This window comes from Miniopterus schreibersii (genome assembly GCF_964146895.1).
Source record: "Miniopterus schreibersii genome assembly, chromosome: X".
In the NCBI taxonomy this organism is placed as follows: Eukaryota; Metazoa; Chordata; class Mammalia; order Chiroptera; family Miniopteridae; genus Miniopterus; species Miniopterus schreibersii.
This window is the reverse complement of record NC_138104.1, coordinates 100,178,966-100,205,754: the sequence shown is the minus strand read 5'-3', so window position 1 is coordinate 100,205,754 and position 26,789 is coordinate 100,178,966. Positions and strand designations below refer to the sequence as shown.

Here is a 26,789-nt window from a genome sequence, read left to right as displayed (position 1 = left end):
TGTTCATAAAATAAACCTTTAACCTATGGAATAAATGATAATTTTCTCCTCTTTTTAGATAGAAATAACCTGGAAACAAGCGAAATTAAGGTTCAATTTACAGGTTTTTAAAACAATGTAAACAAGCCCTGATTAATCAAACCCTGATATCATATTCCAGCCTAATGGTCGCTTGATTGTTTACTTAGTACCCTTAAAACAATGGCTGCAGAAAAAAGCAGGTAACTCAAACCGGTTAAATTTTACCTCCTGCTGTAACTATGGGGAGCAGAAGATTTGGAAACAGATTATTTATAAAACAGTATGTAATTAGTATGAACTTTTCCTGTCCTGTATTACTTTACACCAAAGTTAACAGTACAGTTAACCTCCACTTTACGGACTTCGATTTAATAGACTTCGGATTTAATGGACAAAATTTCCAGTCTGTATGTCATATGTGAAAATTAACACCCTGCTAATTTTAAAATGCTTTTCTGAAAAATTGTTGTTGTTGTTGTTGATTTTAGAGAGGAAGGGGGGCACGTCGATGTGAGAGAGATCGGGTTGCCTCCCATCTGGGGATTGAACCCCAACATTTCGGTGTACAGGATGATGCTCCAACTGAGCCACACCAGCCAGGGCTTACAATGGTTTTAAACGAGATTTGCTTACAATTAAATTAGCAGGTTATTTTTTTTTTGTTATTAATTCACAAACAAATTTGTTATTTTTAACAAATTTTAGCGAATAGGCCATAGGTTGAAAAAACACTATAGTAATTTCGCTTACATAAATAAATATTACATACCTACAACTATAGTCTACATATTTAAATCCAAGAGTCAGTGCTTGCTCGTTACAAATATTCAGCAACTGATTAGTACGTGATCACACCACATCACAAGCAGTAATTGGTTCTGTCGGGGCGTGACTTTCTGCAGCACTTTTAACTCCCAATGGCCAATGTCCCCACAGGCGCTAAGCCATGGGAAGCCGTGTGCATTTGTTTACTCACCGTGACTGGTGAATAAACACATTTACTAGACCTGTTCAGTATAAACTTAAAATTACAGTAATACATATAGAAAACTTTTTTGTGAAATTAAACTTTTCATACATACTTAGTTCTAGTTACACAAACATGTCTACATAAGTAAAAACAGGTAATTTGTCCATTTTTTAACATACACATTCGGCAAACCTACTTTATTACATAAGGGACTTTCCGCTTTAATGGACACCCCCTCACCCAAATTAGTCTGCTATATCGAGGTTTCATTGTATATAACTTATACATAAAATGTGTAAGTATGCTAGAAAAACAATCTATGATAACATAAATATAATAGGTTGGCAACAAATTACCATCCTCATCTGCTTTTCTCCACTGGTCTCCCAAACAAATACACAATGTTGCCTTTAAATGCTACTAAACTCATTTGGGCACTGAATTTCAGAACTGTTTAAGTTTCTACTACCCATCTGGTTCAGGAGGATCCAAAAAGAGCCCTATACTATCTATAGATGAAATCTAAAAAAAGTCTCCAAGAAACCATACCAATTGTGACCAATACAAAGTATCTTTGGGGGAAAAAAGGTAGAATTAAGACAACTAATTAAAAATTTCACCTAATCATATTAAACATAATCTTATGAGCATAATACTGACAGATGTCCTTTTTTCAACATACAGTGGTACCTCGGTTCTCCAACATCTCCATTGATGAGCATTTTGGTTTATGAACGCCGTAAACCTGGAAGGCAATGCTTCGGTTTTCGAACAGGCCTCTGAAGTCGAACATGCCACGTGGCTTCTGCTGAGGGCAACATCCTGAGGCCCAGCTGTCAGCTATTGATCCCTTGGTTTTCAAATGTTTCAGAACTCGAACGGTGTTCCAGAACAGATCACGTTCAAAAACCGAGGTACCACTGTATAGGGCATTGTTACCTAAGTAAATTAACTTGGCTACAGAACAGGTGCAGTGTTAAAGCTTTTTCCACCTATGTGACTAGAAGTCATTTGTTGAAACCTCACCAGAATCAATCTGCCCTTTCTCTTTCCCAACAATACTTAGTAGACCTTAAATACAGGTGAATATGGGGAATGGTGATCCACTAAGAGAGTTAGAAAAGATTAAGTTAAAGAAAGTTTTCTATGGCATACTAAGGACTTCTAACTTCCTCTAAGCAATGATAAACCACTGAAAGATTTTAAAAAATAAAAATCACAGTATTATACTTCTGAATTATAAAGATCCTGGTGGCTGTGTTGAGGACAGGCGTCAGGTGAGATTGAAGGCAGAGCCATCAATTAGGAGATAATTATGAGTACTTAATTAAAGGGAGAGGTGACTTTGGAAAGCAATATGGCAATAAATGGAAATTCATATTTCCAGCAATTTCATTTCTAGATAAGAACCAACAGAAGTAATCTTACATAATTCACAAAGACACTGCTCTAGAATGTCCACTGTGTTGTTATGTGTAATATAAAAAATAGTAAAAATTCCAATGACCACCAATAGTGGAACAAATATATTCAGATGCAATATCATACCATAGTTAAAAGAAATGAATTAGATCTATGTCTATCACCATGGCTAGATTTCAAAAATAAAATGAGAAAAATTAAGCTGCAGAAAAATGTAAATGGCAGTACATTCTTTACCTAAATCAAAATCCATAAAACAGCATTATATATTTTATGTTTACCTACAATGGCTATATTCTGAGCGTTTTCTCTGTACCAGGTACTGTTGGACTTTGGAGTCACTCATTTATTCCTCACAACATCCTGATGCCACAGGCACTATTACTCTATTTTATAGATAGGGAAACTGAGGCATGGAGTTTACGGATCTTCTCAAAGGCCTACAAATAGGAAGTGATTCAAATCCAGGCAACCTGGCCCAAAATAATTTAAAAACAAATTAAAATAGCAAAGTTGAAAAGATTCATGCCACATTCAGAATGACAGTTCATTCTGGAAAAAGGGATAGATTTCAGGGTGGGGGAATGGAGCCAGACGAAGACCTTAGCTATACAGGCATACATCAGAGATATTGGGGGTTAGGTTCCAGATCACAGTAATAAAGCGAGTAACGCAATAAAGAGAGTCATACTCTTTTGCTGGTGGAGGGTTTTGCCTTCAATATGTAAAAACGCAACACCTGTGAAGCACAATAAAGTGAAGTGCAATAAAATGAGGTGTGCCTGGATCTGAAACGTTATTAAGAATGTACCCAAATAATTTTAAAGCAATGTATTCGTTTTTTCTCTGTAACAATGTAAACAAAAAAAGTCTGGGATGTAAGATGCTAAAGTGTCAATCACGGCTGACTGTGGATGATGGAAGCATGAGGGCTGTTCTTACAATGTCTGTCGTTTTCAGTACCTTTAAATTTTTTCAAAGGCAGTATCATTGAATGCGGGGTGATTTCATTTCAATTTTTTAACCAACAACCATAAAATCTGCCCAAGTAACTTATGAATCAATCTTTCTCAACTTTGACACTTACTGATAACTTAAGGGGGTTGTCCTGTGCAGGGTAGGATTTAGCGCTGCCGTTGACTTCTACCCACCGAATGCCAGTAGCAGGCCCCCTCCCCGTTGTGACAACAAAAATGTCTCCAGACATTTCCAAATGTCGCCTGGGAGACAGAATTGACGCCCCCCGACCCCCGCTTTGAAATAAACTGTCGGAGGAGTTACATCTCTTAACTTTATGTAACTGTTTCAAAGATACATTCCCTGTTAAGTATCTCACACTCCAAGTGGAAAAGATGTAGCGGGGGTGAAGAAAGTTTCAATCGAAATACCCCCGAATGTCGCACGCGCTTAACATCTAGTTATCATCCCACGAGATGATGCACGTCGTTGGGATGATGGCACAGGCCCGGGACGTCCGCTTCCTCCCTGCTCCCCCGCAACGACCGGACGGGGAAGCAACGGCAGCCCGCCGCCCCGTCCAGGAAGGGGACACACGCCACCGGCCCTACCTCCACGAGCCGGTCCCGTGTCCCGCAGCCGCCAGGTTTCCGAAGCTCCACCCCCGCGCGGTGTCCGCGTCCCCGAGGCTCTAAACCTCCCGCGCGCGCGCGCGCTGCATCCTGGGAAGGCTGGGCGGGGGATGCTGAGCGCGGCTGAGGAGGCGGGGCCTCGGGGGACGTGGCGACAGCCAATGGCAGGCGCAGCTCGCTCGGGCGGAGTTCCGCGGGGGACGCGCCCTCAGGCCGCGGCGGGCGGGGGTGGGCCCGCAGTGCGGGGACTCGGGGGGCGGGGCGAGAAGGCGAAGCGAATGCGACGCAAGGTAGAGGGAGTGGTCCCGCCTCCAGGCCTAGGCGGCCCTCCTGGATTGGGCAGCGCGGCGACACCCCCGCCCGCCTTCCGGTGTCACGCGACCCCCCCCTCCCGTCCTTCGCTCTCCGCCTCCTGGCCAGCCTGGCCCGGGAGGCGATACCGGGACGGTCGCGGTGGAAGTGGGGACGGAGACTGCCATCGCGTCTACGCCCGCGACCATGGCCGAGGTGAGAGGCTGGTGGCGCGCGCTGCCGCCCGGTTCCTGGGACCCGGACCCTGCTCCGATCCCCTGGGAGGGGGGATGCTCCCAGGTGCAGGTGGGCTGAGCCCAGGGGCAGCGGGGGGGGAGGGGGGGTGCTTGCCGGCTAAGCTGCTCTCGTCTCCCTTCCAGTGTCACGCCCAGAATAAAGCCAAGCTCATCAGTGAGACCCGGCGGAGGTTCGAAGCCGAGTATGTGACAGGTGGGTACCGAGGCAGGTGTGCACCGAGTATCCCCAACTTTGCTGGAGTGTTTGCGGGTGTCTCTGTGGGAAGCGTTCGGGACCGTTTCGACTCTCACGGGAACGGTGCCCTGCGAGTTTCCAAGGGTTTCCTGCTGTAACATGTCATGCGCACCGCGCCAATGGGGCGGCTGATGCGCCCATTGCTTGCTAAAGGGTTAATGAAGTTGGAAATCAGTGTTTCTAGCATCTCCAGTTTATGCAACTTGCAGGACACTTTCCAGGTCCACGGCACCGGTGACACTGTCTGGTCCGTGGTTCCTCTGCTGACATTTCACCAGCAGCAAACGCGATAAGGAACGTAGAAACTGCCATAATCCTATTCCCGAGTACTTAATTGGGGATCCAAATTCCTTGGGTGTTTTGCCTAATTCCGCCTCCTACAACCTACCGTGCTGCCCACTCAGTAGGCCTTCCATTGCTGGAACGACTTACCTTTTCATCTCACACTGTACCTGGCAAAGCACCTGAGAGTCCAGAATTGATTTATTGGTTGAACATTCTGTGTCCAGATGTCACAGATACTTGAGTTGTCCAGTATTTAACTGAAGATTTAATCCTTGTAATTTTAAAAACACGCAGGATAATTTATAATAAATGTGATATAAATATTCTAACCCTAATTCTGCCACTTGATAGCTTACTTATCTTTTCTGAGCCCATTTAATAGCTTAATTGTCTTTCCTGTTTCCATTGCTGTGAAATGCAAATAATTAGGAGGGTTAAATGAAAAAGCATATATCAAACTGTCTAGGATGGGGTTACCATATAGTAGTCTGTCAATAAATATTTTGCATCAATAGTCATTTTGGTTACTGTGAAAGAAGCTAAGCTTCCACATCTTTACTTTAGTGCTAACAGGTTCCCTGCAACTTTGGACTGCTCTATATTATGGCAGTTGACCTAAAACAAATAAGTAAATCTATTCCAAAATAAACCTGGTTAGTAAATCCTTTCATCCCTTCCCATCCTAAACTTTGCACCAGGGAGTTGCAAAAGCACTTGCTTCACCTTTAGTCCAAAGATCTCATTTCCAATGACATAACTGGTTCCAGTGAAGAAATAAATATAAAATTTCTTTCTATAGAAATGTGTCTCTTACAGCTACATGGTTTATAATATTTTAAGAAGTAACCCAGAACCTGACCCAATGAGCTAGTGTCTCCCGAGTAGTCATTTACTTGTGCCCAAGAGAGGAAGCAAAATATAGTCATAGGAATGTAGCAATAGACAAGATCTCAAAGGTCATCTTGCTCCAACTTTCTTATTTGTAAAATGAAGCAAGTAAAGTTAGAGAGATTAAGTGATTTGCTCAAAATCTCTAATGTTAGTAGCTAGGCTAGGGCAGGTACTCAGGTCTCCTGAATTTCACTATAGTATCTTTTGGCAACACTGTCCTGTCAAATTAGATCATGTCACTCCCTGGCTTGAGTCCCTTCAGTGCCTTGCTACTTTGTTTAGAATAAAATCCCGGTTCTTTATGGCAGCCTACACTGCAAGGCCATGCAGGTGCTAGTTCTTGCCCACACCTCTATCCACTTGTGTTCCTACTCTCCTTGCTCAATACAGATTTCACCATTGCCTGCAGTAGGAAATTAAACATTGCAGTCCAGTACATGTGCACACACAAAACTGAAGCAAAGTTTCTTCACGAATACTTATTCTGAAAACCTATGACTCCCTGATACAATGACCTACAAAATTGTTAACACAACCTACAAATGGGCCCCACAGTTTGAAAAACATGACCAGCCATACTGTCTCTTCTATGTTCTTCAAACAAACTAAGCCTGTTTCCATCTAGAAACCTTTCCACCTCTCTGTGCCTGGAAGGCTCTTGTCCAGGTAGTGTGCATGGCTAGATCCTTCTTTTTTCTTTTCCATTTTGTTTAAATGTATCCGAGAGGCCTTTGATGGTGATTAAACAGCCTCCCTGTCTTGTTTATTTTGTCTCTTTTGCAGGTCTTACCCTAACGTGTAGTTAGCTCAGTCATTGGTTTAGTTGCTTATAATTCATTCCCTCCAGTAGAATGTATATAGGTCTGGGGCAACCTGTGCACATTGAAGGCAAGGTCATACTCAGTTTTCTGTACCTAGCACAGTTCTCAATACATACTCACTGAATGAATGAATATACAACAATGCTTAAATATAGACATAGGAAGATTAGCCTAAGTCAGTATTAAGAGCTGTCCTAACTGGCTTCCCTCCCCCACCGAAATCTGGCAAAGAGAAGCCCTCAGAGTATGTCTGATAAAGACAGCGTTCTTTCTAAGTAAAGCCCTGTGTGGCATTAAATATGGGAGGGTTTGTCAAATATACATGCCTGGGTATGTGTGAACTCATGTCTGTGGGTTATCTGCACAGCCTTTGTAAATATTAATTAAAGACTTTCATAGAAAAGGAAAATAAAAACCTTTGAAGACTTTCTCCTCTTAAAAGTTTCAGTTGTTTCCTGAAATACAGCATCAAATAAAGGTAGCTTGGAAAGTGATTAAAAGGGGTTTTTGATTTGCTTCTGTTCTCCCTTTCAAGTTTACTTTTTAGAAATTAACTCAGGTGTTTAGAACATTCAGTTTCCTTTTTCCTCTTTCATGTCACCCTTTCTATTGTCATTTCAGAAGAGGCTTACGGCAGATTTAAGCAAGCTCAATGTTTTCCCTAAAGGAACATTTTATCTGCAAGTGTATCACTTTAAGCATTGGATGTGCTCCAGAAACTCTTTGGAGGTAGATTCTTGGGAATTCAAGGCACATTTTTGTCTCCATAGAAATTAAGTTACCAATTGTGGATAGATTTGTAGCTGGCAAAAAGAATAAAATACAAGTCCATTATTGTTTTCTTCATTAATGATCCCTTTTTCTCATTGCCTCTGTGAGAAATTCCACGCCGAGTTTCAAATGAGTAACATTTCCTCTTCTCTCTTCCTTCTCCTTGTGGCCAAAGTAACAGATGAATCCATTGTGGCAATGACTTACCCAGCTCCTCAGATACTCACTATGTGCTTAGTTCTGGGAAACAGTGTGTCAATATTAGAGCAAGAGATGAAGAAGAACAGAGCTCGTTCCTGAACTGCTGGAATCTAGCAGGGGTGTTGAAACAGAGCTAGCTGTGAAAGTTAGGACGGATTGTAGGAAGACCGCTGCAATCATTCCTGTAAGTGTCAGACAAGGGAAAATCACAGCTGGTTGCGGTGGCTGAGTTAGAGTTAGAAAAAACCCTCACAGAAAAGGTGGTGTTGCTTCTAGGCTTGGGAAGAGGTGGCGCTCTGCCAGGTGGAGACTGTGACCCAGACTGATCCAATAGTGTGAGCTAAGTGGCCCGCACGGGAAGGTATGAGGGGATGTCCAGGAAGCAGAGGAAGTCCCTTTCGAGGGCCTGGGGACGGTAAGCACACGGCTGAGCACAGTGGCACTGTCGTGTGGAGAGCTTCGGGCACCTAAGCGATGCCTTTGTGCATTAGTGAGTTTGGAGAGCTACTGAGGGGGTTGTGAGCTTTATTATTTTAGGTTTGTTTTCTGACTTTGCAATATATGGATTCATTTAAACAAATTTGGATGATACCAAAAACATCTGAGGAATCCCCCATAAGCTCCCCATCCAGAGACAGCTCTGCTAACAGTGGACGCATTCTTTCCCTATCTTTTTTTCCCTATACATTCAAAAAATACATAATTAAAAAACCATCCTGCATGTAATTTTGTGTTGCACTTTTTTACTCACATGATTTTCTTCCCCCATACATACGAAGTAAGCAACATTTTACATTACCATTAATATTCAGTTCTATAAATTAACGATAATTTTCTTATTCTTTATCTTAAATAGTCCCTTTTTGGACATTTAGGTTCTAGTTTTTTCTTAACACAATTTTTTGTACAGTAGTTCAGGTTATTTCCTTAAAACTCATGTCCTGATTTTAGTAGTGTATTTTTAAGACACTTCATTTCATGTGTGCTAAACTTTCCTCTATGTAAGTTGCACCAAGATTCATTCCCACCAGCCCTTGAAAAAGTGTTAGTTTCATCATAGCCTTACCCATATTTAGTGTCATCATTTCTTAGCTGATGGTTCTGTTTTAGTTTGCATTTGATTACTAGTGAGATTAAACTTCTTTTCATATGTTTGCATCCATTTGTAATTTAATTTTCTTATTAGTATGGCTTTATAATTGGTTTGGTGTTTTCTTGTTTATGTTACTTTCATTTTTTTCATTTTTTGAATGTATTCAAAATTACCCATTCCTTTGTGGTTTCTTCCATTACTGTTAAGTTAAATAATTTTCTCTCATGCAGTAACTTTTCTAGTCTTTTCATTTTTGTTTTGTTTTGGTTTATTATTATTTTTTAATTTCAAAATATCTTATATGTACAGAGTGTATAAAACATGAATAAGATAAACACCCATGTACTCACCACCCTGCCAAAGAAATAAAACTTCCCACGTAGGCCATCCCTGCTCATCCCGCATCTGTCCATTATCCCTTCTTGTGCACCGTCCAGGCAGCTGTTTGTCCTGTAATGTATTCCTCACCAGTACTTTATTCAATTTACCTCTTTTTAAACTTTAAATAAAAGCTCAGTATGTTTTCCCTTGGCTTGCTTCTGTTGCTCAAGAGTCATTCATCTTGTCTAATAGAGCCATACTGCAATTTCTTTCTTTGTATAGCTGTGTCGTAGTTCATGGAATGAATACACTAGTTGTTGGATTTGGGGGTATTTCTAGGTTTTGCTACTATGTACAGTGTTGCTGTGAACATTCTTATGCTTATGTGGTGCTTAGACTTTCTCTAAGGCAGTGCTTCTCAAAGTTGGTCCAGGAGCTGTAGTTCCCTGAGACCACTGCAAGGTGTTTGAGAAGTCAAAACTATTTTCATAACAACACTAAAACAACATTTTCCTTTTTCATTGTCGTTCTCTTATAAGCAGACAGTGGTGTTTTCTAGAGGCTACACGGCATGTGATGATATTGCTCTGAGGGCTGATAGAATGAGTGCTTGTGTGTTGTCATGTGTAAATTTTTCGCAATTTTAATACCTAATATAGTAACTACCAATAAATGTGACCCATATAAACAAAAAAGCTCATTGAGTCTTCAGTTATTTTTAAGAGTATAAAAGGGGCCTGAGACCAAAAAGCTTGAGAACTGCTGTTCTAGAGTTTGTACCCAACAGTGAAATGGGTGTGTCATAGAATAGACACATGTTCAACTTTACTAGGTAACGCCAAGCTATTTCCCAAAGTGATTGTACCAATTTTCATTTTAACCAGCAGTATTTGAGTGTCCTTGTTTTTCCATACCCTGAAATTTGGCATTGTTAGGTTCTTTTTTCCCATCTGATGGGGATGTTGGGATATGTCATTGTGGTTTTAACAAATATTAACCAAAGTAATCCTGTGTAATCTGTACTTTCATTAGACAAAATATTATTTAGGGCAAAAAAAAATACACATAAAAAGGGATACTACTAGTGATAAAAGGAACCCTGGAAAGATATAACAATTAGGGACAACTTACAAAGCATCTAACAATATAGCCTTAAAATACATAAAGCAAAAGCTCCCAAAATTATAAGGGAAACTCAAGAAATCCACAGACATTGAATGATTTTAACAAAGCTGTTTCAGAAATACTCAGAACAAGCAAGCAAGAAATCCTTAAGATTTTAACAGCCCAGAACAAATGATGATAGATGTGTGTGTGTGTGTGTGTGTGTGTGTGTGTACATAGACTCTCCTACCCAACAAATAGAGAATATATTCTTTTGAATATTTATTTTTGCTCTTGGAGCTTTTGCAAACATTCACCACATATTAAGTCATAAAGGAAGTCTCAGAAATTCCAGGGCAGCTCAATCATACAGACCATGCTCTCACACCATTAAGCAACTATATTAGAAGTCACAATAAACAGGTACTTAAAAACAAATCCAATGCTAGGAAACTTAAATAACACCTCTAAATAACCCACAGGTGAACAACTTCCTAGCAATATCTGTCATTCACATTTCTGCTAAATAACCCGTGGGCTAATGGAAATTACAAATCCTTAAAGCTGAGCAACAACAAAACATCTTATGTGCACTCGTTAAAAAACAAGGCCCAAATACAAACCAGCTCAAGATTCAATTCAAAGAGCTACAAAGTGAACACGAGATAATACAGAGAAAGTAGAAGGAAGGAAAGATAAGAGCAGATATTAATGGTATAGGAGAAAAAGATAGTAGATATAATAAACAAGCTGGTTTTTTTTTAAGGACTTGTAAAATAGACAAACCTAGGATGGCCAATTAAGATGAAAGGGAGAAGGCAAAGAATACACTAGGAATTAAAGCAGATATAATTATATATACATGTGATATGGATTTTTTAAAGCATAAGAGGTAATACAATGTTCAGCTTTATCAGATTAAGTTAATAAAATTAGATTAAGTGTTAAACTTTATGGAGGAAAGAAAAATCACCTAAAGTTGTGTCTGAGAAGTAAAAAAAAGTCCTAAGGAGATGAGTGACTATTAAAGAAATTTGGCTGGTAGTCACAGATCTCTAATTCTCACCTCCCTGCCACCGTGAAGTCTCAGGTGTACACATAAGATGCAAGCAGGGTTGTTAGCCCCAGGAATGCAAGATGATTCATAAGCAGAAATTTCAGCAGAGGAATTTATCACATTAGCATAGTGCTTCTCAATGTAATTTTTGAATAGGTACAGTTCGGTAATCAAAGAAGATAAACATTGAAAAGTGTCTTTTGTCTCTTGTGTCTCTTCACTCCTTTTTCTTCCCTCTTTAGGTAACCGTATTTGTTTCTTTTTCTCTTTTCTATATTTGTTTAAGTCAATACAAACATAATATATTCATTAACAAAATTAAATGAGGGAAAATGTTTATTTCGACAGAGAGAAAGCACACTGGCTGTAATTCAACTTTATGAAAAACAAACAAAACTTTTAGCAAACATGGGAAACTTTCTCAACTTTAAGTGTACTTTCAAAAACCTACAGTAAATGTCATGTTTAATTGTGAAACTTCAAAGTAACTCCCATAAAGACAATGATCTCCACCATTATTTTATAATTCTACAGTGTATAAAATGGCCTAGTTATCAATATGGCTAGAAAAACAATAGGTATGAGGTTTTCCAGTCTGTCATTATTGTTTCAAGAAAGCAACACAAAAATCTCTGAACTGCATAATAATCTAACAGAAGAAATGTATGACTTTTTCTTTTATGGATAAAAATCAGAACATGTTATTAAAGAACGTTGAAAGAAGACCTGAAGAGATGAGCAGAGAGGTGTGCCACCTAAGACACCATCTCTGCATAGCCCGCGGGAGTCCCGCTCTTGAAGGACAGGCGCTGAAGCAGGAGAGCGTCTTCCCTCTCCGCACCAGACTGCCCGTCAGCGAAGTGCTGTTTTTGTACAGCCCTGGAGCTAAGAATGTTTTTTTGTACTTTTAAAGGATTGCCAAAAACAACAACAACAAAACAAGGAAGAATCCGCAACAGAGGCCATCTAGGGCCGCCGAAGTCCAGGATTTAGCTATTTACCACCTGGCTCTTCACAGAAAGTTTGCCAAGCCCTGAGACAGACCGGTGGTCCTCAGAGCCTGGTTCCCGGACCAGCGGCAGCTCAGCGTCCCGTGGGAACAGGTTACAGATGCAGGTCCTGGGACCCCACCCAGGAGTTGACAATCTGAGGGAGGGGCCCAGTAATCCCGGTTCTAACAAACTCCCGCTGATTCTGATACTTGCTGAACTCTGATGAGAATCACTGCTAGAGGCCAGCGGCTTAATCCCATCATAAAATATCACCAGCTTCTCAGTCCCTCACTGAGATTCAGAGTAGGTGTGCCAACTAAGGGAAAATTTTGTTATTTAACGGCCCCGATCACTCTCATTCACTCCCATTGTTGACATTTACACAGTCCAGCAAAGAAGAAAGAGAAATTAAGAGTTCTTAGAAGCCCCACCCTTGAGAAGAATGAGTCCTGCATTCTCAGCCCTAGAGTTGGTCCGCGATGGTTACCAGTCAGATGTCAGGCAATTGAATGGTGGATGCCAGGTGGTCCAGAAGATGCCCACCAGGAGGCCTGGTCACACCTGGTGGTCTGGAGAGTGAGTCCCTCAGAGGGTTATCTGGAGGTCCAGGCATTGGCACAGGACTGGGAAGTTCAAAAGTTTAAGTTCCCAGGCTAGTTAAAACAAGAATAGAATAATTTCCTCATACTTCAACCTACTTGATTTTAGTAATTTAGCAGCCTGACTATAGTGACTCCCACTTTATTTCTTTAATCTGTTCCTCAAAACCAATCTCTTCCTAATCTCTATGCTTTAATCATTGACAAGTAAGGTCTTTCAAAATGATGTCCTGGGTAGGTGCATGGGGCGGTGTGTGCATACACGTGTTCTGATGCCTTCAGATACCTTCCGAGCGCACATCTTTAGCTTCTTCCTCTAACGTCTGACTTACCAAAGGACTCGCTTTCTGAAGACCTCCTAGCGCCTGAGGGTTCAGTTGTCTGCTGGCTCTATTTGAAAGCAGCGCGTTGTTTCATCTAAGCACAGTTACTGTTACACTTGGCCCTGTGGTCCCAGGCCAAGTTTCCTTACCGTGGGTGCTCAGTTTACTTTGTTTCCCCCCCAGTCTCCTCCCCTCAGCCTTCCTCTGCCCCCACTTTTCTCCTGCCAGCCTCCTTTCTCTTCCACAAACTCCCTCGCTTATCCTCTCTGTCTTTTCTGCCCTGTTCTCCTTTCTTTTTGTCTATGGGTAAATGTTTAACAGGTATTTCATATGTAAGTACATGTTTTATTAATAATAATACTCATTTTATTATAAATAGAGATTTCTAATTTCAAAGATCTGTATTCCTAAAAGCTATCCAAGAACAATCAGCCTTACATTTCTTAGTAATGGGCACTGACTTGCTCACGTTATTCTCGGCGGAAATACCAGCAGTGGCAGTAATAATGAAAAGAACAATAATGTTTTGTTCTTATTATGACTAATATTTATTAAGATTTTACCACTTGCCACATACTGTTCTGGGTAAGTGGTTCTCAGAGTTTAGTCTGCAGACTCTGGGGGGGTGCCTGAGAGGAGCCTGTGAAGTCAAAGCCATTTTCATGATAATACTGAACAACCCCTTGCCTTTCCCATCCCGTTGACATTTTGTGTGGATTACACAGAAGCAGTGGCGGGCAAGACTGCTGCCTTCTCGGCCCGAATCGGGGCTAGTGGTCATTATAGTCTTACCAGCATTCTCAGGTGTTTTTTAAAGTCAACTTTACTTCAGAAAGGCCTTCATGAAGCAGTAAATTTTATTAAAGCTTGATCATTGAGTACATGTTTTCTAATATTCTGTGTGACAAAACCTGGAAGTATGCATTAAACACTTCCATATGCCTGAGTTGCCAGCTGAATTAGTCAGACTTTTTATAGACCCACCCTTTTATTTAAAAGAACAACTGGCAGGTAAACTGGTTATTCAGACCTGGGTATTTGGCAGAAATTTTCTTGAAAATGAATGAAATCAGCCTGTAATTTCAAGGAAAACACCATATTGGTCCAGTGCAGAGGGCTGTCCAGCAGCCAAACTGGATGGTGCTTCCTCGGGGGATAGGTGCTCCCAGGGGCTCTCTTGATGCAAAACAGCGTAAAGTCTTTTATATCCAACTCATGTTTGTAAATTATAATTCAAAAAAAGTTGTGTTTTGAATACTGATGAATTTTCAAATAACAGAGCTAGAAAACAATTTCTAAGGTTTACCTACTAGAGAACCACTCATTGCATAGATCAGAAAAATAGAGCCCAGTTATTGAAAGCCATTTCCAAGGTAACACTCGACAAATGCATGATTTATGGCCTCATCTTATATCTTATAGTGCTTTAAACTTTCAAGTACTTTCATATATACATTTTCTTCTGATCCTCGCACAACTCTGTGAGTATATAAAGCAGCTTAAAGATAAGAAAATTGAGTCTCAAAGAAGATAATTCTCTGAATGCACTTTGTGTTTTCCTGCCCTTTAAGCTATTATCTCCAAGGGTCTGAAATAAGGCCGAAAAAATGGAGAGGAGATAGAATCTATGAAACTTAGCAACTAATAGGTGCAGAAATAAAATGGAGAGATGAAGGAGCCAGAGAATTTTCTGAAACCTCTGGCTTGGGCCCTGGGAGGATACTCTTAACTGAGAAAATAAAAATAGAGAAGGAACAGAGACAGCCAGCAGATATTTCCTGAAGGCCTTTTCACCAGTGCGCCTCTAATCCGCTTTGGGGCTTCTGAGAAAGGAGGGACAGTGCTGTTGCAGTCTCTGTGCCGGAACTGAGCCAAGGGGAACGGTGGTGGGTGCCTTCAGAAAGGCTTAGTTCCAGGCCTGTAGCTGTTCACGGGGGGGAAGGCGTGACTTCTGGGCTCGGGGAAACTTGTACGGAAGAGGAAGCATTTGAAGGAGCCTTGCAGAATGTAGAATTAGTGCTGAGGTGGGTGCATGGAGACAAGGAAATTCCAGTTACAGAAAAACAGTGAGAGCAGGGTATGGAAGGAGGAATAGCAGATCTTCAGGTTGGTGAGAACACAGCATGTGTAAACAGATAATCAGAAATTATTATTGAAAACAGTTATTCCAATAAATTATAGGAAATGCTAACTGCTGCCTAAAGGTCAGTTTTCCGTTTTTAAATGACACTTGCCAAACATGTCTTTGTAAGTACAACTTAGTTCTTTACGTATAAATTTTCATTGACTAGGGTAAGGATTTCAAGTTCAGGTAACATAAGTCATCTTCTCAGATGTTGGTTTATAGTTTTAGAGACTGTTGTGCAAAAATATTTTACTATGGTCTTATTTTTTAAATCTTTGGAGGCTTATTGAAAGTAAACCTGTAGTCTTTGGATAACTTTATTCTCATCACACTTAGAAACTCATTAATCCTTTAAATTGCATTTTCATGTGAACTACATCCCTGTGTCTATCTTCAAATAGCTTAGCTTTGTCTTCCAGCTCTTTCTGTTCCTTTGGCAGCGTTTGTTATTATTCACTGCAGAATCTGTCTGACTTGGATATTTATTACTGGTTTTTCCCCTAGATAAGCCAGATAAATATGATCCACGTGATGTTGAAAGGCTACAACAAGATGATAACTGGGTTGAAAGCTACTTATTTTGGAGACATGATGTTGTAGATGAAACATTGAAGATGCTTGATGAGAGTTTTCAGTGGAGGAAAGAAATGGCTGTCAATGGTAAGCTGTTCAACTTAACCTTGACTGTATACCATCCCCTGCACAAATGTTACTGGTTTACTATTATCTAATAGTGTATTTGCAAATATCCTTGGCAGTCATCATCAACATCAGAATATAATGTTTTATACATGAACAGTCCCAATAACACTTTGAAAGGAGTGTCATATGACTAAGTCTAAGGTGGATCATTTGAAAGGCAATCAAATCACCAGGGAGCAGAATCACACTCAGATTCTTCACCCACAGCAGTCTCGTAGTCTGTACTTGTTTAGTTTGGTGACATTAAACGATAGCAAGACAGCATCTTCACTATCAGACCTAGACAGAAGGCGGTACTATTTGCCTATTTTTCTCTGTTGTTGACTTATGTCTTTCTCTATCCCCAGAATTCCTTGTGCTAATAGGGGTTCCATACAGAATTAATGAACAGGGGTCCCCGAAAAGCAACTTATCCCCAAGGATGCCTTTCGCAGCCTTCTTTTAACTGCTTAATTTCCAGGCCCACTTCAAGATTGAAATTTTCTCCACAAACAGGAGTTTTCAACTTTAGAGGGGATTTTATAATAGTCTTCAAGTATATAGAGAACTCTTCTCAGGAAAGGTTACCCATTATCTCTCTCCTCCTAAAAATTTACCAAGAAACTGGCAGAACTACTGACTTTGGTAGGGTATAAAGAAGGATTTCCTGACCTTGAGGATTATAAACTCTGCAGTGACTAGGTCTGGAGACATACAAAATAGTCAACAAATAAATCCAGAGCAGACATTCTCCCCAGTCTTCACACTTATAAAAGGAATCCATCAGAAGGGAAGTATTTAAAAAATAATTTGGCCCAGCCAGGCGTAGCTCAGTGGTTGAGCATCGACCTAGGATCCAGGCAATCGGGGTTCGATTCCCGGTTAGGGCGCAGGCCCGGGTTATGGGCTCGATCCCCAGTCGGGGCGTGCAGGAGGCAGCCGATCAATGACTCTCATCATTGATGTTTCTATTTCTCTCTCTCCCTCTCCTTTCCTCTGAAATCAATGAAGATACATTTAAAAAATAATAATAATAATTTGATTGGAAATGTCAAAACTGTAGATAATTTCAACGAACAGTGAAACATTTATTAATCAAGCAAAGAAATATAAATCTCATCTTTCTAAATCACTTAAGTACAGAATAAACTTTTAACCTTAATAGTTTTTCTTATATAGAATTGCTTGTTTCTAGCGGCAAACAGCAGATAGATGATAAAGGGGGGGGGGGTACAGAAATCTTTGAAAGTTCAAAGTGAACGTAACAAAAGCCTTGGCGCTTACTGCCTTGCGCCGTTGGTTATCAGCCTCACTAGCGACCGAGCAGCCCATTTTGTTCCCCTGCTAAAGGAGCTAGCATTTTTCTTGAAGTGTTTTCCACTTGCCCCAAGATTATAAAATATATTAAACTGCTGGGTATCAAACTTTGTAGAAAAATAGTATTTTGTGAAAAAAACTACAGATGTTTTCATTAATTTTGAAGCTGTCATGTGGATATTTACTGGCATGTTTCCTTGAAATTGTCCAGTAGTGATAATGTTTTGCAAGTACAACCAGAACACGGAAACGTGTCCATATAAATAATGACTGATGTGTCAAAGGGCAATGGATGGTTTTCATTTCTCTCATTTGTCTTTACTTAGTTTGTTTACTTAGTAAGAAACACCATTTTTTATTGCCATTCTGTCCAGATGTTTGAAAAAGCTTTATCTTTTTATTATATCAGAACTGCTATAGAATTTTAACCTTTAATTGTGTTTTCTTTTTGAAAAGTCCCCTAAGTTATGATTACTCATCAAAGTTTATCACTTTTTAGATCTGACTGAATCCTCTATTCCCAGATGGCTATTGGAAATTGGTGGTATTTATCTCCATGGTTATGACAAAGAAGGCAACAAGCTGTGTAAGTATATTTAACTTGTGTACTGGCTTTTCACGATTCTGAGATGTACTTACCTATCTCAACAGAATTAGTAAAAGCCAGCACTTTATTTGCACCACACAGCACATCGGCTGCAGTTGGGGGTGTCTAGGGCCATGGTGACTGGGCATCAGAGGCTCGCCAGCTGCACTGCTGCTTGTGTTACAGTGAAGCGGCCGGCGGCAAGTGCTGCACCCGCTAAGGCAGCCGAAATAATGTCATTCAGAGTCATTATCTTCGCAATTTGACTGTGATATTAAAATTCAGTCCAGTATTTTTACAGAAAACCTTTTTTGATAGCCCCTAATGGTGGATGAGTGGATCTGTTTCTTTTCCAGTTCCCCACTCTGCCCCCCTTAGCTTCTTCCTTGGTGTGTGTGGAAGCAGGAGGAACAGTGACACTCGTCCCTGCGGTCCTGGCGACTCTCTTCCCTCCCCTTCCCGAAGTCCAGCAGGGCTCGCAGCCAGGCTCGGACCCGCAGGGGTGCCAGAGCCCCGTCCCCCGGAGCCAGTGCGCCTTGCTGGCCCCTGTGGCGTGCGCTCTGCTCCTGTTTGAAGAGCACTCTCTGCATTTGCCTCTGTCGCTGGCTCCTCCTCAGTCTTCTTTCTCATTTCTCTTTCCACTGGTCCCCTAAATGTGCTTCCCTGGCTTCATTCCTTTCTTGGCCTCTCTTCCTTTTTTTACTTTCCAGCCGATACAGCCTCCTTGGGTGATGTCAAGTACCTTGACAGCTTCAGCTGCCTCCCTCCAAACAGTAGTGAGCCCACACCGCCCCCGGGTACATGCAAGTGTTTGCCCAGCTGCCCACTGACCGGTGCCACCAGATTGATTGCCAGCCGGCTGCCCTCGACACAACACGCAGCTGAACGCCCACATGCCACCCCCTGCTCTGCCCAGCCCAGGCCAGCAGTCACGGCTCTGCCCTCAGACGGGGCTTCGGCTAGCCCCTCTCCTTCCCCCAGCCCTGCTCGCCCCCTGCTCCCCAGGCCCTCCCGGGGCATCACCCGGCGGTGCCCTCTCTGCCTCCTCCAGTCTCCCCTCTGGGCTGCTGCCTGAGAGATGTTGTCAGCAGGGAAATCAAAACACCTTAGCCTTTCATTCAGGGTCCTATTTAGCTTCTCTTCTCACCACGCATCACATTTTGTCCCAGCGGCCGCCACTCTGAATACCTTGTCACACTCCGCCCACATGGAGGACACCAGCTCACCATCCATACTGCCTCCATCGGGCTTCTCCTCCAGATGGAGCATTTTTTCTAGTGCTTGATGGAAACAGTGGTAGTCTTTTTTTGTTGGTAAGCACACTGAAGAGTACTCTTAGGTTATTACCAAATATTGTTTGTTCACTTGTATTTTCTTTCCCCCTTACTTACTAATGAAGTTTATTTATTTCCTAAGGGGGTGGGAAAAAGTTTCCTTCTTCCTACTGTTTAAGGTTCCTAAGTACATAGTATTTCTTATTTTAAAGAAGGAAGAGATGTTTTTAATCTGAGAAACAAAGTGAATTATAAATGGAAAAAATGAAAAGGGAAAGAATGATATAAAACAATATTATAATGCCATAAACATTTTTCTTATTTTGATCTAATGTTCTGCTGAAAGTATGGATCAGGGTGAAGTATCATATAAAAGATCATAAAACCATACTGGACAAAAAGAAGCTTATCGCATTCTGGTTGGAACGTTACGCTAAAAGAGAAAATGGGAAACCTATCACAGTGATGTTCGACCTGTCAGAAACTGGAATCAACAGCATAGTAAGCATTTCTCAAAACTCTAAGTCATTGTTTATCATGGTGTGCTTCCTCTCTCCTGTCCTCCCTGCCATTCACCCCAACCAAATAATGCTATACAGTGAGCTAACCAGGTAATGTTTGGGATTTATTTTTCCCCTGCATTGTAAGTGAAATCAAACATACAGTGGAATTTGCAAAGAAATACATTTGCTTCAGTGCTTGGCACTGAAACTGTAGATTTCCTAGAAATGCTCCCTGTGAGACACACAGGATCTAGAGGTAGACCGTGGAGGCTGTCAGGGCACTGAGTAGATGCGGTAACGGTGGGCTTTTTGTCAGAGCTCACATGCTGAGCACCGAACCCCGTGCCTGGGGCAGGGTAGTGCTCGCAGTAAACGCTGGGCGAGTGCCATCTGCCCCGTGGTGTGCCATTGGACTCATCCCGCGGTTTACAGTTGCCAGATGCTCGCCTGAGTTTCGCACGTACAGCACGTTGTGATTTTGTTGGCATTGCTTGCTTGCTTGTTTGGATTTGTTTTTTGTTTGTTTGACTTGGGTAGCTTTGGAAACCAGTTTTCTCCAAGTGATTTTCCCAAGCTTAAAAAATAAGTAAAACGTACCAGTCCTTATTTTGGGCCCTTGTGACCTTAGTGGTAACTACAAACCCTTCAGCAGGGATGGGGATCCATTTAGCACACTTATTAGAACCGGTGTCTCTTACATTCAAACCTTGGCTGATTCTGGTGGCAGTGAAGTGTCATCTGCACACCTGCCTGGGGCAGTGTTAAAACCTTTTTGAAAATCCGCTTGACAAAGTATGTTAAGAATCTTAAAGTGTTCACATTCATACTCTTTGCCTGGTAACTAACTTCTGGAAATCTATTCTAAAGAAAGAATCCTGAGTACAGAAAAAGCATTATGCACCAAAATGCTTTTTCAGAGTGTCATTTAAAGTAGTGAAAAATTAGAAAAAAAAATGTATTTGTCAACACTGTGAAATGGTAAATTGTGTACTAACTGATGGAGTGTGTGTAATGATGTTTATAAAGAATTTGTAGTAATATTGGAAAATATTATAGTGAAACCTAGCCCCCAAAAGGAAACCTTAGACATTAAAAATAAAAACACAAGCAAAACACAGACTAGAGAGAACCACTAGAGAGAAGTAGATTTGGGTGGTGGAACCACAGATTATTTTTTCCATCTTTCTATATCTCTGTATTTTAAGAGTTCATTGCCTTGGATTTTTTGCAGTGTAGTTCTGTGTCAGTGAGTTTTAGATTACAGAGTAAATTGTTTTATGCCCCAAATCTAAATCTAAATGCCTAGATAAATATTTCATAAAAATAAATCATGATTGTGTTATCTTTTATGAATAATAATTTTCTGATGATTAATCCAGAATCATTAAAAATAAATGTTCATTTTTTTATTGCCAAATATAGAGGCAAAGAACTGTGATTTTTTTCAAGCTACTAAAGATAGGCTATTCTAATTATCTTTAATTTATAAATAAAGTTTATTTGCATGATTAAATATTTAAATCATTATTGTTTTAAAATGCTTGAATCTTACTGAATTATTTTTATATATGACCCTAAGAATTCGCAAAGGATTTAAGTTGGTTTACAAAGATGTATAGAGAATTACAAGGCAAGAAATTTAAAAAATAGAATTGGGCCACTACTTTGGCTCTAAGCTTTCAGCTGCTACCTGAGAGAAATGGAATCATTTAAAATTATTCAGAGGCCATACTTTAAAAACAGTGTCTTAGGAGAAGTGTATGCATTCCTGATACTTAAAATAGAGAGAAAAGTCTTTCATGGGTCCTCAAAGGGAGGACATGTTACAAGATAATGAATAACATCCTTGAAAACATTCTCACAGATGCACACCAATCGTTTCATGGAGCTTTTTGTAGTACCCACTAACATATATACACCAGTGACATCCTATCAAATGCACTTGAATTAACAGTAACTTGGGATTTTATAAGCAAGGCCATTCAATTACATCAAAGATGAAAACAAGAATATTGGATAAAGACTTTCTAGGCAAAGTCTCTGGGGGCCACAGGTCATATACCAGGTAACCAAATTTATATGTAAGTAGTTATTGAGATATTTCTTTGACTCTTACTTGACTACTAATTATTGAGCTCTGTGCACAGTGGCTATAGTGATTAGTTATAAAGGTATTATTACATAGTAGGATTTACCCCATAATAAATGCTTAAGATAGTTCAGGATGCTTACTTACAGTTTACTAGAGTTAAAGATGCTGCAACTCACATACGAGGAATGACTTTATAGACTCTCATCTCTAGGACAGCCCACCTTTCAATAACTGATGGCTTTAAGTTTGCCTGGTTATATGTATCTTGCATCCTGTAGTCCTTATAAGGTGGCTGATCAGGATTAGGAAGTCAGCCTTTGGCCATGGAATAACATGGAATGAAGTGATCCATATAAATAGTAACCCTACTAAACCTAAGTTCATGTTGCGGTGTTCAATGCGGTGGAGCCAACCAGACAGCTATGTTTATAAAGGCGTCCAGAAATTGAAGTTAATGAACAACACTTGAATATAAACAGAAATTCTAATTCTCATTCTAGGTCCCTAAAGAAGAGGAAAGAAGCTAGAAGTGAAATAGATACAGCAGGCCAATATGATCAGATTAACTGTGGAATAAAAGATTAATAAAATACATTTTATTGAAGCTATTATAAAGTATAGAAATTAGCTCTATAAAACAAATATAGCAGAATTTATAATACATATGTATTATCATCCCAAATGGTCAGGTTGTAAACTGCATACCTGTTTCAATAATTCTTAATTGTTCAGATTTTTAGAATTTCTCTATGGGGATTGCTTTTAGATCAATTTTATAATTTCATGCTACCTTAGCAGCCTGAGGTATCTAACTAGTTTGAGGTAACATGAATGATGTTTAAGCTTCTGATTTCTTTAACTCAATTTTAGGACTGATTATTATAAGTAGCTTAATGACTTAAAACCTTAATCCTTGGGAATCTGTATACCTATATATGAGCTTATTTTTAAGGAATTTAATAATTGTCTCATTTGTATTTAATAATTTATCACCTTTAGAAATGTGCAGTTTAAAATTCTCTAACGTGGACGGTCTTAAAGATTTAAATGTATAATCTGTTTTTAGGACATGGATTTTGTACGCTTTATCATCAACTGCTTTAAGGTTTATTACCCTAAATACCTCTGTAAGTAATTTATTCCTTTATAAAAATACAAAATGTAGAAACTGTAAACAATGTCTGACAATTGTGGAGCTTTATATTATCATAGACTTTAATAGCTAAAGATTTGTTTTCTGATGAAGAGCTTAAATATGTTCATAAGAGTTGAAGCTCATATTGTAGGTAAAGCGAGAATTTTTCGTAAATAATCATTGTCCTTTACAGTTAGTTTTAAGAGTTTAAGTTCTAAACTGTATACATGGCATCCTATAGCATACACATAACACACATATAGGGACATAAAAACATACATTTATTTCCAAGATTGTTCCATTTTTATTAATCTTTCAATCGATAAATTCCTTTAAAATACTTATTATACTTTAAAATATTTATTATATGGGCCCTGGTTGGGTAGCTCAGTTGGTTAGAGCATCACCCCGATACACCAAGGTTGCAGGTTCAATCCTCGGTCAGGGCACATACTAGAATCAACAATGAATGCATCAGTAAGTGGAACAACAGATCAGCATCTCTCTCTCTCTCTCTCTCCCCCTTCCTTCCTCTCTCTCTAAAATCAATAAAATAAAATATTTATTATATGGAACCTCCTACATACAAGAAACAGATAAGCAATATTGATAAAGTGGACTCTGTGATAAACAACACTCATACATAAAGTACATTGTTACTAATTGCTGTTTACAAATTGTCACTGAGAAAACACTTGACTACAGTGTACTGTGTTTGAATCTCACATTTGGAGTTTGTTTTTAATTGTGATTATTCCATTAATTACCTGAACAAAGAACTCCTAAATCTTGTCATTTTTGATTGATTGGATTTATATGATGGTTTCCCCCTAGAGAAATGAAGGTGACTTCCCACATAAACACTCAAATATTTTTAACCTCAGTGGGTTGAACATGAAAAGACAAAAGAGAAGCAACAGGGACATCAGAAAATGGAAACTCACAGGTCTGCCGGGGCACACCCCTGGCAAACACCACAAATAGGGTCTTTTAGGACTTGTGGCTCTGGTGATTTTAAAGCATAGAGTCCCTGACTCATCTTACTTTGGCATGCTTTTGCATTTTTATTAATGTCTAATGGAGTTTGTGAGGAGCCATTTATAAATAGTCCTATCATTACCTTATAAAACACATCTAAGATTTTGTTTTGGAAAAACTATTAAATTCATGGCTCAATATAAAGATAAATTGGAATACTATTCATTCCAATTAACTAGAGATCATGTATATATTCTGCCTATATAATGTAGCTTTGCAGGCACTGAATTTTGTAGAATCTTAAATTATGCTTCAAAATCTGTCGTGAAATGTAACTAGTAATTTCTTAATATCTTGAGTCCAAATCTTCTTAGACATATCCCAGATGAACACTGAAGTATTAAGTACCAGGTACCTCTTTGTGGATACCTTGTTCTTTACATGTTCTTTACTGTCCTATATTAATATAATCATTCTAGGAGGGTCTCTGCTCAGAGAAAAATGAAATTACATTTTTATTCTTCTGGAGTAGAAGAATAAATTGGATATCAAAAATCCTCTTTGTGGTTTCTGGTTCTTTCTCACAACTGTTAATAGTGCCATTTAACATCTTCATCTAAGAATGCAAATAATAATTCTGTATACTTTGGATTTATTGGCTTCCTGGAGCTGATAATATTAACAAAAGTAGAAATCATTTTGGCTTCCTAAAACACGATGATTTATTAAAATAGTGGGGGCAACTGTGAGAGTGGTTTAACAATATAATCTCTAGAAAATTATAATTGAAACCATAAATTAGACATTGAAATTGTTTTAAAGTTCAATAAACTTCAGCAGTAATATGACATGCCACATCCAAAGACTCCATTTACCCACTCAACAATTTTCTTTTGTACCTTTATGCAAACAACAAAAACAATAAACAAACAAAAGAATAGGCTACTTGCCAAAGGGTAGTGATAGTGCATCATTTATTTCCCACAGCCATCCTAGGTGGACTCCTCACCATTGTTAGAAGTTAGTTTAGTTCTGGCACCACTCACCCTTCACTGACTTAGAACTGAGTCAACCAGCTCCGTTTTTTGTTGTATTTAGATCATCATTTTTCTAGGTCAAGTATAAGTGATATTACTATAGTGGTACTAAGTCACATTCAATGAATTTTTTTTCATCTTTCAGCAAAAATAGTGATCTTTGATATGCCTTGGATAATGAACGGTGAGTATATTGCTTATACTCTAAAAAAAAAATGTCTGATTTACTATTTCCTTTGCCAATTTGGCCATGTTTCTGTGGTTATTTAGAAATGTTTATATTGTGCTTGTTTATATTGTGTCTTGAGAGGCTAAAGGTAGGACACTCAAAGGCTGTTACTAAGCAGATTAGGCCAACTTTCTGCCCCCTCGCGATGCCCACTAGTCTTGTCTAAAAACAGCCTTAGGATGTTCAACCATTCAGATAAAACTATAGTCAGAAGCCTCAATTTGTCACCCACTGGTTGGGTATTTCATAGCAAACAAGCCTTGGCTAAGTTTTCTCATGGGCTTCAGGTATTGAGGAAGAAGGTGGGATGAATCTGAAATTTACTCCGAATCTCTGTAGTCACATAGCCCTTTTGACAGTCCTAATATATATATTTTAAATTATTGAAAAACACTAGTAATCAAAAAACTTCTCACAAAGAAAAGCCCAGGTCCAAATGACTTCACTGGTAAATTCTACCAAACATATAAAGAAGAAACAACAACAATCCTTTGTAAACTCTTCCAAAAAAATAGAAACGGGAATAATTTCCAGTTCATTTTTTGAGCAAGTATATCCCTAAGAACAGACATCACGAGAAAACTACAGACCAGTATTCCTTATGAATATAGACATTTTCCCAAAGAAGATATGCAAATAGAGTGACACATGACAAAATGCTCAACATTAATTATTAAAGAAATTCAAGTCAAAACCAAATAAGATAGCACTTAACACCCACTAGGATGACTGTAATCAGAGACAGACAGTAGCAAGTGTTGCCAAGGCCGTGGGAGAATCGGAGCCCTCCTGCATTGCCGGCGGGAGTGTAGAATGGCAGGTCCTCAACGAGTTAATCATAAAATTAGCAAATGACCCAGCAGCTCCACTCCTGGCTATATCTTCAAGAGAAATGAAACCATATGTCCACACAAGAACTTGTACACAAATATTCGTAACAACATTATTCATAACAGTGAAAAGTGGAAACAGTTCAAACGTCCATCAGTTGATGAATGGGTAAACAAATGCTATATATCCATAAAATGGAAAATCATTCAGCCATAAAAAGGAATTAAATAATAAATGCTATATCATGGATGAACCTTAAAAACATGCTGAGCGAGTGAACAAAACCAGTAGGAAAAAAAACATCGTATGCTTCTATTGATGTGAAATGTCCAAAGTAGGCAAATCCACATAAAGAGAAAGTAGATTAGTGTTTACCATGGAATGGGAGAGGAGAGGGCAGGAGAGATTGCTGATAAGTGAGGGTTTCTTTTTGCTGTGATGAAAATGTTCTTAAATTAGGGAGCGATGATGGTTGTGCAACTCTGTGAATATACTAAAACCCAATGATGTGTATACTTTAAAGGGGTAAATTTTATAGTATGTAAATTATATCTCAATACTGTTCTGAAAAAACAGATATAGCACTTTAGATAATTCAAGTAGGGTAACTTCAAACATGTCAACTCAGACTTTTTAAATAGAAATTAATGAAAATGTAAATGTTATGTAAAAAATTTTAAGCATAATTAGCCAGAGTAAAAATGTAATTTTCTGAACTACTGTATTCAGTGTTTATTATGCTGGTATTTTTTTTCATT

General features: G+C 39.4%; 2 protein-coding genes across 3 annotated transcripts in view; one reads left to right on the top strand and one right to left on the bottom strand.

Annotated features, from left to right (window-relative positions):
- FANCB (FA complementation group B) overlaps positions 1–4,078 on the bottom strand; it is an 87,560-nt gene extending 83,482 nt beyond the window's left edge. Inside the window, exon 1 of the mRNA XM_081125601.1 lies at positions 3,982–4,078. The gene's annotated coding sequence lies outside the window, so the exon portion shown is untranslated. The remainder of the gene's footprint in view (positions 1–3,981) is intronic.
- A 344-nt stretch (positions 4,079–4,422) lies between these two features.
- The window catches only part of MOSPD2 (motile sperm domain containing 2), a 35,598-nt gene continuing 13,231 nt past the window's right edge, over positions 4,423–26,789 (top strand). For both annotated transcript variants that reach the window (XM_081126713.1, XM_081126712.1), the window contains exons 1-7: positions 4,423–4,509; positions 4,674–4,743; positions 15,873–16,028; positions 17,866–17,952; positions 19,573–19,727; positions 22,888–22,948; positions 25,117–25,155. In XM_081126713.1, the coding sequence (XP_080982839.1) occupies positions 4,501–4,509; positions 4,674–4,743; positions 15,873–16,028; positions 17,866–17,952; positions 19,573–19,727; positions 22,888–22,948; positions 25,117–25,155 (577 nt within the window). In that variant the 5' untranslated portion in view covers positions 4,423–4,500. The remainder of the gene's footprint in view (positions 4,510–4,673; positions 4,744–15,872; positions 16,029–17,865; positions 17,953–19,572; positions 19,728–22,887; positions 22,949–25,116; positions 25,156–26,789) is intronic.